The sequence below is a fragment of the Venturia canescens genome, chromosome 8 (assembly GCF_019457755.1).
Source record: "Venturia canescens isolate UGA chromosome 8, ASM1945775v1, whole genome shotgun sequence".
Lineage (NCBI taxonomy): Eukaryota > Metazoa > Arthropoda > Insecta > Hymenoptera > Ichneumonidae > Venturia > Venturia canescens.
The window spans coordinates 18,091,820-18,109,148 of record NC_057428.1 but is presented as its reverse complement, the minus strand read 5'-3'; the positions used below and the strand labels follow the sequence as shown (position 1 = coordinate 18,109,148).

The 17,329-nt window shown below is 43.6% G+C and overlaps 2 protein-coding genes across 5 annotated transcripts; one reads left to right on the top strand and one right to left on the bottom strand.

Annotated features, from left to right (window-relative positions):
* Window positions 1-54: 54 nt before the first annotated feature.
* Rad17 (Rad17 checkpoint clamp loader component) lies at window positions 55-6,555 on the bottom strand. 2 transcript variants are annotated; one of them, XM_043425842.1, is made up of 9 exons: window positions 6,447-6,555; window positions 1,791-2,190; window positions 1,465-1,615; window positions 1,206-1,328; window positions 907-1,085; window positions 744-830; window positions 472-662; window positions 265-383; window positions 55-187 (listed from the first exon to the last, which is right to left on the bottom strand). In XM_043425842.1, the coding sequence occupies exons 2-9, from the start codon at window positions 2,167-2,169 to the stop codon at window positions 73-75; spliced, it is 1,344 nt and encodes a 447-aa protein (XP_043281777.1). In that variant the 5' UTR covers window positions 2,170-2,190; window positions 6,447-6,555; the 3' UTR covers window positions 55-72. The 2 variants fall into 2 exon arrangements, with proteins under 2 accessions (XP_043281777.1, XP_043281776.1); XM_043425841.1 differs by lacking the exon at window positions 6,447-6,555 and adding an exon at window positions 2,554-2,937.
* Window positions 3,532-15,113, top strand: LOC122414509 (laccase-4-like). Of its 3 annotated transcripts, XM_043425833.1 has the most exons (10): window positions 10,303-10,449; window positions 11,194-11,399; window positions 11,541-11,640; window positions 12,551-12,671; window positions 12,743-12,953; window positions 13,054-13,455; window positions 13,547-13,909; window positions 13,990-14,256; window positions 14,335-14,550; window positions 14,758-15,113. In XM_043425833.1, exons 2-10 carry the CDS (start codon window positions 11,234-11,236, stop codon window positions 14,907-14,909), a joined length of 1,998 nt encoding a protein of 665 aa, XP_043281768.1. In that variant the 5' UTR covers window positions 10,303-10,449; window positions 11,194-11,233; the 3' UTR covers window positions 14,910-15,113. The 3 variants fall into 3 exon arrangements, with proteins under 3 accessions (XP_043281770.1, XP_043281768.1, XP_043281769.1); XM_043425835.1 differs by lacking the exons at window positions 10,303-10,449; window positions 11,194-11,399 and adding an exon at window positions 3,532-3,829; XM_043425834.1 differs by having other exon boundaries at window positions 10,334-11,399.
* Window positions 15,114-17,329: the final 2,216 nt, after the last annotated feature.

Genomic DNA, 17,329 nt, shown 5'->3' with positions numbered 1-17,329 from the left:
AAAATATTTTTTTTATAAAGTAATGAGATTCTTTTTTACAATAATAATTTTTAAATAGAAATAATTTATTAACTAATCACTGTTTTGTTCGATCACCGTATTCTCCAAATTTAACGAGTCTCTTGTTTCTTTGGGACATATGATTTTTTTGTACCAGGCTTCCTCAGCGAAGCCGAGATTTCGTGACCTGAAAAGTGAGTGAATATTTTTTGTCAATACAAAAGTGAATGTCGCAATGTTTTTTTTTTTTCATTTTTGACTCACATCTGAATCTCCTCGGATCGAGGCTTTCTTACTGGATTCCAACCGCTTACAGGGTTCTTATTGTGGACCATAACGCCACGGATGCACAGCGATAAATTCAGTTTTATCAAATTGATGTCCTTGGAATTGGCAAGAAGTAAAAATTATGTAGAATTATTAATTGAATTTACGAATGATCGATAAAATGAAAATATAAAATAAACGTACTTGCCATCCGTGAGTGATCATGTCAGAAATACTCAATATGTCAGAGCATAATTCAATTTCTTCGACGTCAGAAATTGTGTTCATGTAATTTTCGTGAAGAAAGTGGAGAAAAATTATCGACTGAGACAAAAAAGATGAAGATATTTCGTCGGGATCGTGAACAAATTTCCAAGAATCGCCGGATTCGACCCCTGGTAAAAAGTATTCGGAGAATTCTGCCATTAATTCAATGATGGATTCATTTTAACACTGATTTTTTTCAGGGTTCTTACTTTTTGGGTTAATAACACGACCGATCGCGTGCAGAAGGCTCAAACTTTCAGCTCTGGTCTCGCATTCGTGTTTGAGCTTATCGGACACTGAAAAAATCAAAGCGACTGTAAATTCTTTCTCTCATTCCTCCTCCTTCGGTTCTGTTAATCATGTCCGACAAACCTTTTAACGAATTAAATATTAAATTGAGAATAGAGCTTCGTACATCGCCAACACTGTTTGATAACACTTCGTCGATATGATGTTGCCTAACGTTGATAAATTCGTCCGCTCGAGCATTCAAAATTGGAGCTACTCGCTTAAGCATGTTTTTCATGGCTGCCTGTGTCGTCGAGTTTACACTGAAAATAAGTTTTAATCAAATTAATTGTACCAACCAATTCACTGTAATGAAAATTGTTATTTTTCTGAAGTCATTTCTTCTTGGTAGATTTTTTTTTCTATTCTCTAGAAAAATTCACCCGATGTGATCGATGTTGAATTGATCTCTCACTTTGGATGGAAAAAGAGTTTTCATCATCTTTGAGGTTCCACCGTCGTTGCATATAAAAACCAGAGGTTCTTTGCCGTATTCAAAATAATTCCTGAATGGAGAAATTCAATTTTTTATCCATTTACCAATTATTCATTCTTAATTTTATGAAAATTGCTTTTCATTCAATTCATATTAGTTTCTCAAATGTTAATTTCATGTCATGTTGAGTATGAAAAACTGCTTACTCTAGCAAAGTGGTAAACTGATCCGTTTCGACAAAATAAACATTTGGTATGTCTTTGACCAGTAGAAGGCGTCGAGAGTTTAATTCGAACAGAGAATTGTAGCGAGTAGTTCTAATTAGAAAATCTAAGAATTTGTCGCTCTGTTTTGCATCTGGTAAGGAAAAAATTATTGAAGAAATTGAGAGTCAATTTTTTGCTTGCATTTTTGATGGATAACGAAAATTCAATAAAAAAATTTGTAGGATTAGAATTACATTTTAAACATATGAAACTTGATTTTGTGGCATTCGGTTACAATGAATGAATTTAAATCGGGCAAGACTCACAGCTTCCATAATCATTGGAATCGGTAGGGTTTGTCCATTCAACAACAGTGAAGTGGTTCTCCTTGGCAATGATTTTTAAGGCAGCAGTTTTGCCACAACCGGAAGGTCCGGAGATTACCAGAATTCTGGGACCTTTTAGACTAATTCCATCCAGGAACCATTCGTTAATTTCTTTCTGTTTCTGCTTGCTTACAGCAAGATCAGCAGTTTTTTTTGGCTCACAGGCTTCCATAAGCTTGGACAGGCTATGAATTTCATTAGTTTTTTTATACTTTACTGTCGTGGGCATTATAAAGAGATCTTCGTTGTGAGGATCATTCCGTTTTTGTCTCTTTCGAGCTGGAAGCTCTTTTTCTGCCTCTTCGAATGCCAGCAACATTTCTGCCCAGGCATTCCCTTTCTATGGTTAAAAACAAACCGAATTTTTCAATGGTGAATATTTCAGCGACATTTTACGTTTCGTGGAAAAACTGATGATCAATCACGATTTGTTTTGATTTGAATGACGCTGAAGTTTCCAACGTTGGAGTCCAACGAAATGATCGAAAAAAACTCTCCAATAATTCCAGTAATTCTCCTATTTTCTTCCCTGCCAAATTTGCGATTCGTAGTTTTTCAAGTTGCACCAACGATTCGTGAAATAAAAAATTGGTGAATTACAAACGTTTTTTTCGTTCATTTCGTTGGACTCCAACGTTGGAAACTTCAGCGTCGTTGATTTGAAAACAAGTTTTATTTAGCTACTACCTAACCTAATTCTTACCTTCGACTGAGACATTTTTGAAAAATAGTTTCTACTCGATTTACAGGAAGTAACGTAATTATTTTAACTCTTCAGAATCACTCCGTCCAATAAAATTAAACAGAATCCATGAATTTTTTGTTCAAATCCACGCACTGTAACTTCATTTCGTAAAAAGAATATTTCAGAATTGTCTCGCGACACTTCCGACCCAAAGAATTATTACTTAAATCCAACTCCGACGTTATTAACAAATTAAACACGAGTGTACTAGCTTAGAAAGGCGATTCTAATATCTCAAAAGTTTGTTTCGGTTTGTCGACGAAATTATGAAATCAAACCAAATCAAACGTGGACTTTTGTTTACTTTTGCTCAACGGCGCTTTGACTTCCACCTGTCAGCAAGAGTTCGTACAACGCACAAAACCGGTAAGTTCTCGTTCGTTAGCTCGGATTTCTACCGGAATAATTAATTGACAGAAAGAATAAGAAAATTCCCACAACAAATTCCAAACTAATAATAAATTTATTTCTCGCCAGTGGGTTGAATGTTGAATATTTCGAATATCAGCGAGTTTCGTGAGCAGGTTACGATTCATATTATCAGTCGGTAAGATGGCGGTTTAGATAATCAATAGGAAAAGTTTCTTACTTAATTTCGATGCTTCCGAGTCTGTTTCACCGAGCGAGCTTTGGTGCGCGCAGCAGGTGAACAGAAAAATTGTAAAATGGGTGTAAAGTCGTCGGGTAAAAAGCGGTTTTGCAGTATGACCGAAAGTAGGGGGAACTATTCGAAGTGCCATAAAATCACGTGGGTTAACCGGTGAACGTCCGTTCTCTCGCGCCTCTCTCGCGTGCGTCTCCAGCTATCCTGATGGGTATCATAGCATGCTTTACACGCACACAAATACATGATATGGTACCGTATACAGGGAGCCTTCTTTTTTTTAATCGCTCGGATCAACTCTCTCTCCCTGGCAATGAACTTGCTGGTATGATACAAACCGCTAGTATATTCGCGACTTCGAGGCCAGTCGCAGCTATTTTTTACTCGTACCCGTCAAAATTACTCCGGCTAATTCAGGCTTCCCTGTATATTTAAAAATATTAAAAATACGAGCGTCACATCAGGCTCGAGCGTTCCAGACTGTTTTTACCGTTACAAGAGAGCCGCGGAAACCCATCGAGTCTCGATCGCGATCGTCACTCCCCATTACAATCATGTTCTTTCGAGTCGCTATTTTCGTGGGTCTGGGATCGGTCGTTGCCACCATCATTTATCTCACTCCTGTACCCGGTGAGTTTTTAATCACTATCATTTGACATCTCCGACCAATAACTCATCGTTTTCAACATCTTATTTACGCACGTCATCGAAAGACCAATAAATACGTTAGAGCAAATATTTACAATAGAAAACCGAGTCATATTAAAGATCCATCGATCTATTTAATCGGTCTTTTAATCAACAATGATCTATAGATCATTCGTTACGTCACATTATCCCGAATATCAAGTTTTTAAAGCGTACTTCATGGATCGAGGCGTGCATTAATTAATAATTGATGAAATTTTCGAGATTTTTTATCGAATTATCTACAGATCTTTGATCCCGTCAAATGACCTTGAGTATTGAGTTTTTTAAGCACGCTTCAGTGTCGCGCAGATGCGTTTACCAATGATTGAAGAATCTTCAGAGATTTTTATCGAATGATCTATAGATCTTTGCTCCTCTCAAATTAGCTCGAATATCACAGCTTTAAGCACATTTCAGAGACCGGAAGTTGCGCTTTTTCATCGTTTGATCCACGGATCCTTGCTCCTCTCAAATGAGCTTGAATATTAAGTTTTTTAAGGGCGTTTCGGTGTCACAGAGATGCGTTTCCCAATAATTGAAAGATTTTTATCGAATGATCTATAGATCTTTGCTCCTGTCAAATCAGCTCGAGTGCCAAGAATTTTAATCGCACTTTGGGCACATTTAAATGATCTAGAAATCCGTTTTACGATCATCGCGGATTTTTTATCGAGTGACTCGATTTCTCGACTCGTTTTTTCAATTCTTTTCACCCGAAGATCGAACGGAAATAAAAAACGATTGAGCGTGAGCTAACAAAGGAGGGAAAGGCGGTTTTTTAATGCTCGAAATGAAGAAAACACGTTAGCTGCACTGATAGCAGACTTAATTGCCGAGCGGATCGACGCGCGACGATTCGCCGCTCACTCGACTCCTTGTAACTGCCGTTTACAAAGGCTAACAGACGCTTCTAAACTAGCCATTAAAACATCCGGTACAAGAGCGTAAAAGACCGAGTTCGCGGTGAAAATTCGCATAAACTAAAAGTTTTTCGTGTTTACTCGAAATTGAATATCGTCCGGGAGAATTTTGGACGATCCCTAGCGCTCGTGCGCCTCTGGTAATTGTGCCAGAATTGTCCCTGGTACCGGAGAGCCCTGCGCGGGGCGCGGGAGACTCGCGTGGTCGCCGGAGCGCTCTCTAGAGCGTGCAGAAAAATAGCTATTTCGTAATGTCTCTTCACTTTCCCCTCCTTGTTCATCGTAGCGTTTCGATCTTTCGAGCAAATCGTTAATTTCGCTGCGAAACAAAATTCACCGAGAGTACGAATATTTTTTTTTAAATTTTTAATTTTTAATTTTTTTTCCAACGGGCTCAATAAAAAAGCGATTGTTCCGCTTGAATTTTGTCTAGCCGAGTGAAAGTCTCGACGGAGCAACTGCAAAAAAGTGCGTCTCGAACGACGAAGCGCGCGCGGGCCCGTGCAAAATCGACGACTCGTCAGCGCCATTGAAATTGTCATTCGAGCGATCGCGTAGAAGAAAAAAGTTGCGCAACGTCCCCTGAAAAGGCACCGATCACTGCGCGCTGACTCTCAGGATTTGATGTTTCGTTGAAAAAATAATCAAACTCGCGAAGGAGGTGAAAGTTTAAGGCGGTGCTCGCAGGCGGCTGCAGTGCTTGAGCCGCGACGCTCGCTATTAATTGGAGCTGCGGGCAACAAAAAGCTGCGAGCGTTCGCGTGTTGTAATGAGTTTTTTTAAAAATGATTATTAGCACACGAGTAAACATTGGTTAACGCAACATTTTGCGTTGCTCGCTCCAGCGATCTCGGGCGACTCGCAACGAAATCCAGAAAGCTGCAACGTTTTTCTCTCGCTTCTAAACTATATTGATGGAAATCCTCGTTTCGTTCGGGGCGAGTGCAATAGCAACGATTCACCGCGGGACGGGAAAAGGAAACGAATTTTCCTTTCACGGGGATAAATACTCTGCTGATTTTTAAACGAGCGCGATGTTGAGACGGAGCTTCGACCCCGTTCGCGCGAGTCTTATTAAGTGCAATTATTGGCAAGTACTTTCGGAGAGAAATTCAACCGGTGGAATTTCTTCGAGCTCCGCGGACGACGAGAAACTCGAAAAAAATTGCGACCAATAACTGATCTTACCTGTTCCCTCACGCATGCATAGATGCCTCTCAAATAGTATCAGTTTCTCAATGCTCCAGCTAACGTGTACACCGAACGATTGGAAAGGAAAACGATCAATGAGAATCGGCCATTTGATACGAAATTATCGCTGCTGAAACTACCAAAAAGCTTTCTTCCTTCTGCTAGCTCATACACGAAACGATTTTCTTAAGAAAGTCTTGAAATTTACACAGAGTTTGAATGAAATTCTAAAGGGTTCGTCTTATTGGTTATTTAAATAAACGCGTGTTTAAATATGAAGAAAAATACTCGGGGACTGTGGGTAAAAAATCGTTTATCTTTCCATACAACGAATAAACGCTTCTTTCGAAGTTTATGAAAAACGTACAGAGTAACAATGAAGTATATAACGAAGGTTTGGGAAAAAATTCGAGATGATTGTCTTACTAGTAATAAAAATATATTACCTTAAAGATTGAACGATATTGGTAATGAGCCCTCGTACAACCTCACACTTGCTTGTTTTGGCATTTTGTTTCCTCTTGGCTTGGCCCATTCCTGTTATAGACTTCTGTTTTTTTATTAATACTTTTTTCTTGATCCATTTCCCGTTGTGTTTTCCTTTTGCCCTCTCTAATGTGATTTTCAACATAAAAAAGTCAGTGACGGGTCCCCGATGAGTTGTAATTTCATTCGCCAAAAGATAAGTTGAAAAAATGTATTTGCAATTTCGAATTGATAACTCTGACATTGATTTAAAGTGGTAATATGTTTAATTAGGAAGTAAAAATCGATGCTATTTAGACACTCATAAAATACGACCCTTCGGGCATGATCCACCTTAAATTTGGGTCATTTTAATGATATTTCGATCATGATGCATTCGCTGTTGCATTCGAGGGTTTTCGCTTGAACGAGCACTCGTGAAATGTGATGCCGAACGACCTCAATTATTTATCCCTCGGTCCAACCGGTTTACAGGATGCTGCAGTTTTTCTCTCACAACAAAAATACTCCACGGATATTCTGCTACGCCCAACCGTTCGAGTATAGAAAGTCGCAGAAATTCTAACGAGCAAGCCCCCCGTTGGTTCAGCGATGGGCAAATTCGCATTGATCTTCGATCGAGTCCTCCTGTCAAACGACCTTGAATATCGAGTTTTTTAAGCACATTTTTAGTATTTGGAAATTCAATTATCGACCAGTTTCCATAGATTTCGATCGAATTATCCGTGGATTTGGGATCCTGTCAAATTACCTCGAATATGAAATTCTTTAAGTACATTTTAAGACCGGAAAGTGAATGGTTCCATGACTGACAGATCAGCAAAGATTTTTGGTCGACTGATTTGTGATTTTCAGTAAATTTCTTTCTCCATTGCGGATTCGTGGACCCCACTGGAACTATGGATAATTAAATTTGGGAATGACTGGACCAGATGACCTTGCGGGTCATTCGACGGCCCTGAAACTCGCAAAATTAGGTGCCGAAAACTATTTTGTCAGCATTTTTTCAATTCTCGTTCCAAAAGATAGTTTTAGCACAGAAAAATCGATTTGAGTATCGAACAAAACGAAAAATGAAAGTCAACGGAGTGTTTATGGGTGGAATAATTGATGTCTCGAGTCGAGCGAGTCCGTAGGATGTTGCAGCTGGTTTTACAATAAAAATGTTCCTCGGATATTCCGCTACGCCCATCTGTTTGCGTAGAAAGTGGCAGGAATCTGAGCGAGCAAGGCGCGAAGTTCTAGAAAGCTTCTGTCACGAACAATTATGTGTTTGATTATGTTTTTTTTATTCCACGCTCGTACGAGTATTCTACGCGATCTGCGCGCCATAAAAACTCGGCTTTTCACCGCGAGGGAGAAAAAAAATATGAAAATTTTCATGTGTCGAGAATAGTTTCGAGGAATAAAAATAAGCGTGGCACGCAACTTTCTCAGAGAAAATCTCCGTCCCATTACCGAGCGATGAACTTTTATTTTATCGTTTTCTACTCGACTAGGAATTTTCGCTCATCATGAAAGAAAAGCGACGAAAAAATGACTGGAAAACTGAAAAAAGTGCTTCGAGCTTCCTTTCCAAGTTTGGGCTCACCGACGATTCGATCGACGAAATTAACCGGCCGTCGATCAACATGAACGTTTGTTATTTCATAACGCGTGAGACCCCAATAATCGAGGAACGCTTCGTTGAAGTGCTTGATCACAGGAACCGAGCGGTCCTCGTACAAGTGTGTTTTTCCACGCGTAACTCGAGCTACCGGATAGTAACGAATGGCAACGAAAATTAGTTATCATTCGAATGCCTCGGCAGAGAAAAAGTTAAAAAAGGGCCAAAGGAGAGGCTCCGGCGGACGATAAAACCGCGAGCAAGTGAGCAGCGGACTGAAGAGCGTCGAAAATCATCGTTTCAGAAAGTGAAGAAAGTCTCTTCGTCGTTAAAAATTCCTAGAAAACATTGACACGGGTCGAGAGAACAGTTCCATAGTAATTCAAAAGAGCAGCGTCCTTTCAAAAGCCAAAAAGAATAAACCGTCCGCCGGGACAAGAGAAACAGCTCTTTAGTGAATCTCCGTATCTCCAAGTGCTTGAGCAAACGGTACTTTCTTTCCAGCATCCCGAGTCGATGCATCTCGCACGAGATGCGACGTGACACCGCGCGAAAGGGCAAACGGTGCGAGCAGGTGGGGAGGGAGAGGGAAAGAGGCTCGAGTGTTCTCTCGATGTGCAGGGCCATCGAACGGGCGAAAGCGAAATTGTCGTGATGCAGCATCGCGTGGCCGGTCCACGGATCGATTCGTAGAGCGGAGAAAGGTCGCGCGATGAAAGTTTGTGATTGCGAGGGGATCGCCGAGTGAGAAACGAATTCGGAGACCGTTTCGCCGTTGTCTGTTACGAGCGTTTTGTTTTTTCTTTCCCAATTAAGGCGTTATAAATATTTGAAGATTAACGCTATCGAGTTGCTCTAAAAACTTATGCCCAAATGTCGATCGTTGGCCGACTCCTTAAATTGGCTGGTGCGTTTAAGTGTCAGATTGCCAGCAGAGGAAAGCAGAGGAACCGACCGTCTCGGCTAAGGTTTTCTGCGCAGTTACCCCCTTCGCCCAATCACGTAAAATTAATTTCAATACGCGAATAACATGCCTAAATCAGGCCAACACATTTTTTTTATTCTTTTTTACTATTTTTAGAGGCTTTTCGCTATTTGCTCAACGTTTCGATGATCTAAAGCCAAGTCAATCCTGGATATCGATCTAGCGCGTTAAATTACAGGAAAATCGTGCTTGATATAGGTCAGAAAAAACTTTTGAATATTGAAAAATGCGATTTTTTGACATTTTTAACGGTCTTATGAAATTTACTCAAAATTCGTGGGTGTGGACGTCGAACTGGGCCGAATTTCGTATCCAGCGCGTCGAAATACATAGAAATTGATTGGCCCCGTCAAAAGTACTGAGCACCTTTTTTTTGTGTGCCGGTGTTATTATCCTCGCGAATAATCGTCGCTGATAATATAGCAGCCATTATTTATCTATCATTTTTATATTTGGTCACGTCGGAGTTAACCCCGCGCGCAACTAACTTTCACTTTCCTGACCCACATTTTGGAACCTGTATGCGTGCTCGCTGCACGTCGTTTTTCAGCTTCTTTTGTGGGCTCATTGATCACGTTTCTCTCTCTCTCGTCGTCTTTTTACCAGCGAATGGCCGCTATCACTTTCATTTTCTTTGCTGCGCGTTTGCTTCATTTTTTCCCTACAGTCGCGGTATTCACTCGTTATCGGTCGTTTATGAGCGGCGATATTCAGCAGTTTGTTTCCATTCCTGTTTCGTAATTATCGCCGTTACCGCCAATCCTTGGCTCATTCCCGAAAAAATAGTCTCGATGAGCCGTTTTATACTTTTTTTCTCGCAACGATCTCAATTCCACGAATTAAAAAATAAGAAGAAACGAGGATTCTCTAAAACGAAGATTCGCGATTCGAGACGGTGCCGGTCGACGTTTCGAGTCGATTCTCGACGACGAAACTACTAATGAAAGGAGACAAGTCGCCAGCGAGATCGCACGCCGTTCCCTGCGACGAACGAAAGCGAGATTCGTTACATCTCGAGATCGAAAGTGATCGAGAGTGACTTCTGTGCGGGGAGATCGAAGATTTCTTGAGATCGATGACGCGCCGATCCCTGCACGCACTCGCCTCCCCCCAGCCCTCCCGGCGATCTTTCTCCTTTTCACCAATCGATCGAGACACGCCGCTCGCGAACTTTTGGGCTCGCTGACTTGCGACATCTAACGCCCAATTGATCATCGCGCTTTGGGACGGAAAATTTCTCCTTCCTTCACCACTTTGTATAATCATCGGTCGCGATGCCAATTCGAACGTTCGCCGCACACAGTCGCTTGTCGGTTTCAGTCTACGCCGGTTCCGTGTTTGAATATACTCGCGACCTCATACACACGTGGTGGTGCGCTTCCATTGTCAAGTTTCAATATTTTTTAACAATTCATACTTTTTGCCTCGATAAAACGTGGACCCCGACCCCTTCGGCCGGCTCGCGACCATTTTGTTTCTCGATTCTTTTATATTCTCGCTTAAAAATAAATTATTTTACATCGTGCCGGATGCAAAAGTGGCGCTCGACGAGCTAATGATTCGGTGCTTCGTTTTTATCTCGTTTTGACAAACTATCGTCCCCTCCGCCGCTGTCGTGCTGTCGATTTTCAACTTTTGGCTCTCCCGCTCTTCGAAGACTATTCCGATCCTCGATTTCTCACGCAATTTTTCAGGAACCTTCGAGTTGTCTCAGCTCAGGTCGAAGCGATATTGAAATTCAAGAATTTTTTGTTCCTCGGTTCACGTCGAATGCTCTCGTGTTGACAGTAAAAAAGGCTCTCGCTGAAGAAGTATTTCGAGTTAATAAACGAAGCTCGATGGGCCGTTGAATTTTGATGAAACTCGTGCAAAATGTGGCTATCCTTGGCCTCAAAAGATCGAGAAGTTCGGTTGGGGTTCGGCTCGAGAATTGCGGAGAGCAAGAAAGTAGGAATAGTCGGAAGACCCTGTTCTCGGACGCGTACGAGAGTGAAAGCTCGGCAGAGTTCTCGACCGATAAATATTCGCGCGGAGAGCCAGGAGTATTTTGTCTTTATTTATTCCTCAATAATCCACATTTCATGTGCTTCTTTTTTTACGTTGGTTAAAAATTTAGGAAATGACGTCACCACCTTGTTAGCGTCCTGATAACAAAGATGGTCGACGTCATGATAACCCAAAAGTTCCTGCGGGACTGTGAGTTGCCCTCGTCGTACAGGCCTCCGAAAATAACATTTTTTACCTATTTTCTTCGGACTTCCGTTGTCATCGGAATGATCCTATCGGCGGCGACTTTTTTGCACATTTGTAATTATAGACCGAGTAAGTCGACAATCAAGTTCGTCGTTTTTCGCTCATCAGCAAACCCCGTAATCTTTAAGATAGGAAAAAAATGAAAATACTCGCCGCTCCAATCGTTTCGATTAATCCTCAACGACATTTTTCTTCTCTTTTTTTCTACAGAGCAGACATTTCTCTCTTGCGACAGACCCTGCCACCACCTGGACTGGCCGATGATATGCAGAGTGAAATTAACTCTCGAGGTTTTCCACTCCCTCAGCAAGTAAGAAAAACAGCAATAATTATTCTAACCATCGGTTATTTCAGTGCGAAAACGAACTAAAAATCTCACCCTCGTGATCGATACTTTCTTCTCGTCTACTCGCTGCCACTGCGCGTTCCAATCGAGTCCTGGTCAATGCTAAGGTCGTTATTACGCTGCCAGAAATATCCTGTCGATTCTTCCCGTTTACGTAACTCCAGTCGAGCACGACATCGAACTAAATAACCCATTAATAACCCATTAAAAATCGACGCTTCATGGGGTTTACAGGATTTCCTCAAATTTCCCTGCGTGCACGAATCTCGGAACAGAGATCAGGAAATTCGAATCCAGCTCGCTCCAAACGGAATCTCCCGAACGAAGCTCCAGTTTCAAAGCAATTTTTTCTTCTCGAATAAAAATTTTGAGAATTTGCTCCCAAGTGTAAAAAACCATTGAACTTTGCTCACTTTGTTCTCAGTTGGTTTCTCATCAATTTTTTTTCTCTATGGGTACGCGAATAACGCAGCGTGATGTCTGAAAAGATGTCTGCGGTTATTGCGTCAAATACGTAACCACATCAGCTTCTCTCAAGCGGAGTGATAGAGCGCCGACATCGAGTGGGGAGGCTTGCGGAGATTGCATCATTAGATTGTGCAGTGACTCGGGCTCTGTACTGGTCCGAGAGGTGCAAGAACCGTTACGTAATCTCGTCTAGGGCAAAATGCACACGGGTGGGAAGCGATGGGGAATGAAAACGGAGAATTAAGCAGCAGCACGCGGGGGAAAAAGGGAGAAAATGCGTTTTATGCGCGGAGACACGTCGATCTGATTTTAGTGATTTTACGAACGAGCCAGTAAATTAAGCGACCTGAGCTCGAATTGCGTCAGAGTAATGAGCAGGAGTTTAACGTTTTTTCAAATGATTTAGATCCTGCGGCGATTGCCCTGAGAATAAAACGGCCTGCCTGGCCGATCACTGCGTCTCGGCGGATGGATTCCGGCGCGGAATCCTCTCCGCCAACCGGCAATTGCCGGGACCCAGCATCCAGGTAAAGCCACGAGTTTGATAAGCGGAAACGCTTTTTTAATTCGGTATTTAAAGAATTGTGATTTTTGAAAGGTTTGCGAGAACGACATCCTCGTCGTCGACGTCGTGAACCGCCTGCCCGGGAAAACGGCCTCCGTCCATTGGGGCGGCCAGTCGCAAATCGAGTCGCCGTTCATGGACGGCGTCCCCTTGATCACGCAATGCCCGATCCCCAGCTACACCACCTTCCAGTACAAGTTTCGGGCCTCCTCGCCCGGAACTCACTTGTGGCGGGCTCACTCGGGTAAGCGACCGAGGGAGCGGGGCAAGGCGCTGGAGTTTATTCGACTTCGTAGCGAAGGACGATTATTTCTCGACGATTCCCATCAACATTTGTGTTTCAGCGTCCGACATGACCAACGGGATATTCGGATCGTTGATAGTGAGGCAAGCGGACATGCTCGAGCCCCACAGGTCGCTTTACGACATCGACGACCCGAACCACGTCGTGCTCATCTCGCCCTGGCATCACGCCATCGTCACCGAGGGAGCTTCGACGAGGATGCAGAGGAAGGCGGCGATTCTTCTCGTCAATGGGAGAGGGCGTCAGACCGACGGACCGGAAACTCCGTTGACGACGTTCAACGTGATTCCAGGAAGGAGGCATCGGCTCAGGATCGCACACGCCGGCGGCGCCGGATCCTGCGCTGTCACGCTCACCGTCGACGAGCATCCGCTCCTCTTGATCTCTCTTGACGGCCAACCGATCACGCCTCGAGAAGTCTCGACGATAACTCTGTCGAAAGGTGACCCGATCTCTCGCGGTTTGACGTTAAAAACAACGGAATATTTTGTTGCCTCTGATATTGCAATGACCGAGCGAACACTTTCCAACAGGCGAACGCGCTGACGTCGTTTTGCGAGCGAACAAACCGATTTCCAGCTACCTCATGAGCTTCCACACCTCGAAAGACTGCTCGGCCACTCCGATCTTCGGCTCAGCGATCCTCGAGTACAAAGGAAGTCCCGTGTCCGACTTGGCAGCAGTCGAAAACAGTGTCAAAGAGGCCTCTGGACAGGAAGGTCCCAAGAAAATGCACATGAGCACCAACCCCGTTGAGAAGTGCGGCGCTCCCGGCGCTTTCTGCGTCACAGAAGTCAAAGCTCTGAAACAACTGAGTGCCCCACTGAACAACCGGAACGTGGAGACGACGATTTATCTGCCGATCAACGAGCGCCTCGAATCCATCGATTTCAAGGGTTCGTTAAATCCCAGCGAGACTTTTTCACCCGCCAATTATCCCGAATAAAAGTGATTTTTGCCTGGTTTGTCGCTGCAGGGGATGGGGAAGCTGAGACAAGGATCCTGAGCGTCGACAACGCCACTTTCACGTATCCGTCCTCGCCGCTGCTGACCCAAGGACCCGAGGTGCCCGACGACGTTTTCTGTCCGCCCGAGCTCCTCGAGAACGGAGCCGGAAGTTCGACAGCGTCTTGCAAGCGGGTGGAAATCAACGGAAAATCCGATCCGACGTTGCCCTGCGAGTGCGTCCACGTTAGACGCGTTCCCTTGGGTTCGACAGTGGAAATAATCCTGCACGATCAGGGTGAGACGATATTTTAAAAGGAAATTAAGAGTCCCGAGAACCCAAGGCTCGAAGCTCACTTTGGCTCGCTCCTTTCAGCTGGCCTCGACGACTTGGTTTACCATCTCCATGGCTACAAGTTCCACGTCGTCGCGGCGAGGAAATTCGGTCACTTTAGAAGCTCGAAGGACCTGAAGGAGATGAACGAACGAGGGTCCCTGTTCGTCAGGAACTTGGAGTCACCCCCGCTCAAGGACACGATCGTCATGCCCAAGTTCGGAGCCGTCGCGATACGCTTCAAGGCCAACAATCCAGGTAATTTCGTCCTTCACCATCCCCCGGATTACGAAAGAAAAACGTGCAGATGAACGACACTGATCGATCGATTCTCGTTACATAATTCGCCGCACGGTGAAAGAGTTTTTGCTCCCAATTTCCCTCGAGCTCTCCGAGGCAATCCTTGAAAATGGAACTCCACTTTTTTTCTAATTAATCGATTGTTACGTAAATTGGTGTCTTAAGGTTATTGGATGTTGCGTGACGAGCACGCTCTCGAGTGGACACGCGGACTCGACGTGGTGCTCCGAGTCGGGGAATCCGGTGACCTCGTTTCACCGCCTCAAGATTTTCCGAAATGCGGTTCTTTCGTCGGGCCTGATTACTTCCTCATTTAGACTGACGAGGGGGCCGTGGAAAGAGTGTAAAAACCAAGGGAATTGTAAATATTTTTGTACATATTTATGCGTAAACTCAATTAAGGATTTTGAACCCCGAGCTGACTATGAATCCTCGATTTTCTCGAGTTTTACTGAGAGGAACTGTTTTTTTTTTATTGTTGTTTATTAAACGGATGGAATAAAATAATTGGAAAAACCAAAGCGCTCTGATTTTATTCGCTTTTTTCGACGGACCTCCCGAATTCTTCTTCGAGTCGAATTCCGGGGCCGTCGAGAAACAAACGAGCGGGGGGATTGGTCCTCGATTTTTTTCAATAACCCACAAACGTCAGATCGCCTTGAATCGCGGTGAACTTTTGAAATTGTGACCCCCTTTTTCCTCGTTTCGTTATTTTCATTCGTATTTAGAAGGGAAAATATATTAATGAATAGAAACGAAAAATAATTGTAACAGAGTGACCAATGATAAGCTGACGTACTTCGATCTCGAGGACATGTCCTGCCTTAGTGCTCTGCCCGAACAAATATCGACATTTTTGTCGGTCCCCCAGGAAGTTTTGTTGCTCAGACACCGCGTCTTCAGAGAGTATGTCAAAATCGCTGTCGGACCCGATTTCATACACACGCTGCCCTCCTTCATCGTCCTCGTTGCAATGTGCATCGTTTTATGGAAAAAATCACCGAGTTTCAAGTGGCTCTCGATCGCTAACGAGAAGCCAGTACTCTACAAAATCATTCAGGTGGGCAATCTTTTCTTCCCCGCTCGAAAACTGCTTAAAAACTTGAAGTATCGAGCTCAAACGTTCTCATTATCGCACACGCGAATGAGACAAGATATTTTCTGACTGGCATCCATTGAAATAATGCCTCAAGGTCGGGTTCAGCTGGATCGTAATCAACGGAGTTCTCTGGCTCTGGCTCATCTTCCAAAGAATAATTTACTGCTCGATCTGGTCGCACTGGAGCCACGTGAGAAAATGAATAATTTTTAGCGACGTGTCAGGCCCGCGAGGCTACTGAGCCTCGAGGATTTGAAATGTTGAACGATCCGCAGGAAACGGAACACCGCGAAATCGTGATTCCCTGGTGGGAGAAAGTGTGGGCGACTTTTTACCCGCCTCCGCTGGAAGCTCCGGTGATCTCGGCCGGTTTCATCAGTTGGATCGTCTCGATGTTCCTCGCCGTTGGTACCCTCGTTTGCGCCCTCGTGATCAATCGAGTCAGCAGGATAGTTGACAGGAGTTCGAAAAAAGTTCAAGAGCTTTTGGAGACTTGTAATTCGCACTACGACTCCGTCTCGAAAAAGTGGGTCCATCGAGTGCAAACGTTCGCGGCAGCTTCTTCGGCTTTCAGGGTCGAACGGGGACTCATTTTTTTTCGGATCTTTTCAGATTGATAGAAAACATATTTTCAACGGAGCAAGCTACCGAGTTGGAGGACAACAGCGAGGTGAGCTCGGTGTTCGAGGATCGGAGATCGGAAATATCGGTCGAGGAGGTGAACGCGAGAGCGGGCAAAGGCAAGCGCGAAATCCACCCGATCTCGTACGGAACGAATTGGGTCCCGGTGCCCAAATTCCCCTCCGATTACGAGCGGGCCAAAGAAACGAAAAGAAAAACTTCGATGCACTCGCTGAGGACGGCCAACACGATTAGCGGCGCGGTCGAACCCAACGAACCGGAAGTCGCGACATTCCCGACGCGCCAACTCAGGAATCGCCGGGGTTGTCACACCGTTATCCCCAGCTACTCCAGCGACAAATCCAGCGGCTGTTGAACCCCCTAATTATCTTCCACATCGTCATTACCCTCGTAGATAATTGCTGTTTTCTATCGGTAGATTTTTATATCGAGTTTAACGAAATAACGAGGTTTTTCCCAGCCCCACTCGCCAAACATCGTGTTCGTTGAAACACGCGCACGACCGGACCACGAACTCGTTTTTTCCTTTTGTACATTATTTATTTTGAAATAAATATTCGACGAGATTAATTTTTAATGATATCGAGCCTGAAATTCTTTTTTGTGTGTTATTCCTTGCCACAATTGCTCCCCTGAGGATGTGGTCGATGGTGAAGTTTGAGGGCGTTCAGATTGAGAAGAGCTCCGGCTGATCGAGATTTATAAAAGACTCGAAGAACGGTGGTTGATTCATTAACCAGAAAAACGAACCTTTGGAAATATTTCGAAGCACGTGCGTGACTTGTGAACTTTTTCTCTTTCGTATTTTTCTTATTTTTATCTTTTCTTCCTTTTTTTTCTTCTATTATTTCACTTTGTCGATTATTTATTTTGAAACGATTATATTTTGAAACGAGATTATAGTTCAAGACCTTGTGTACACTCGTAATGGGCGAAAGAATTGAATTTTTTTTTATTAGGTATTCTTCGAGTACAATTTCTGAAGAATATTCTCAC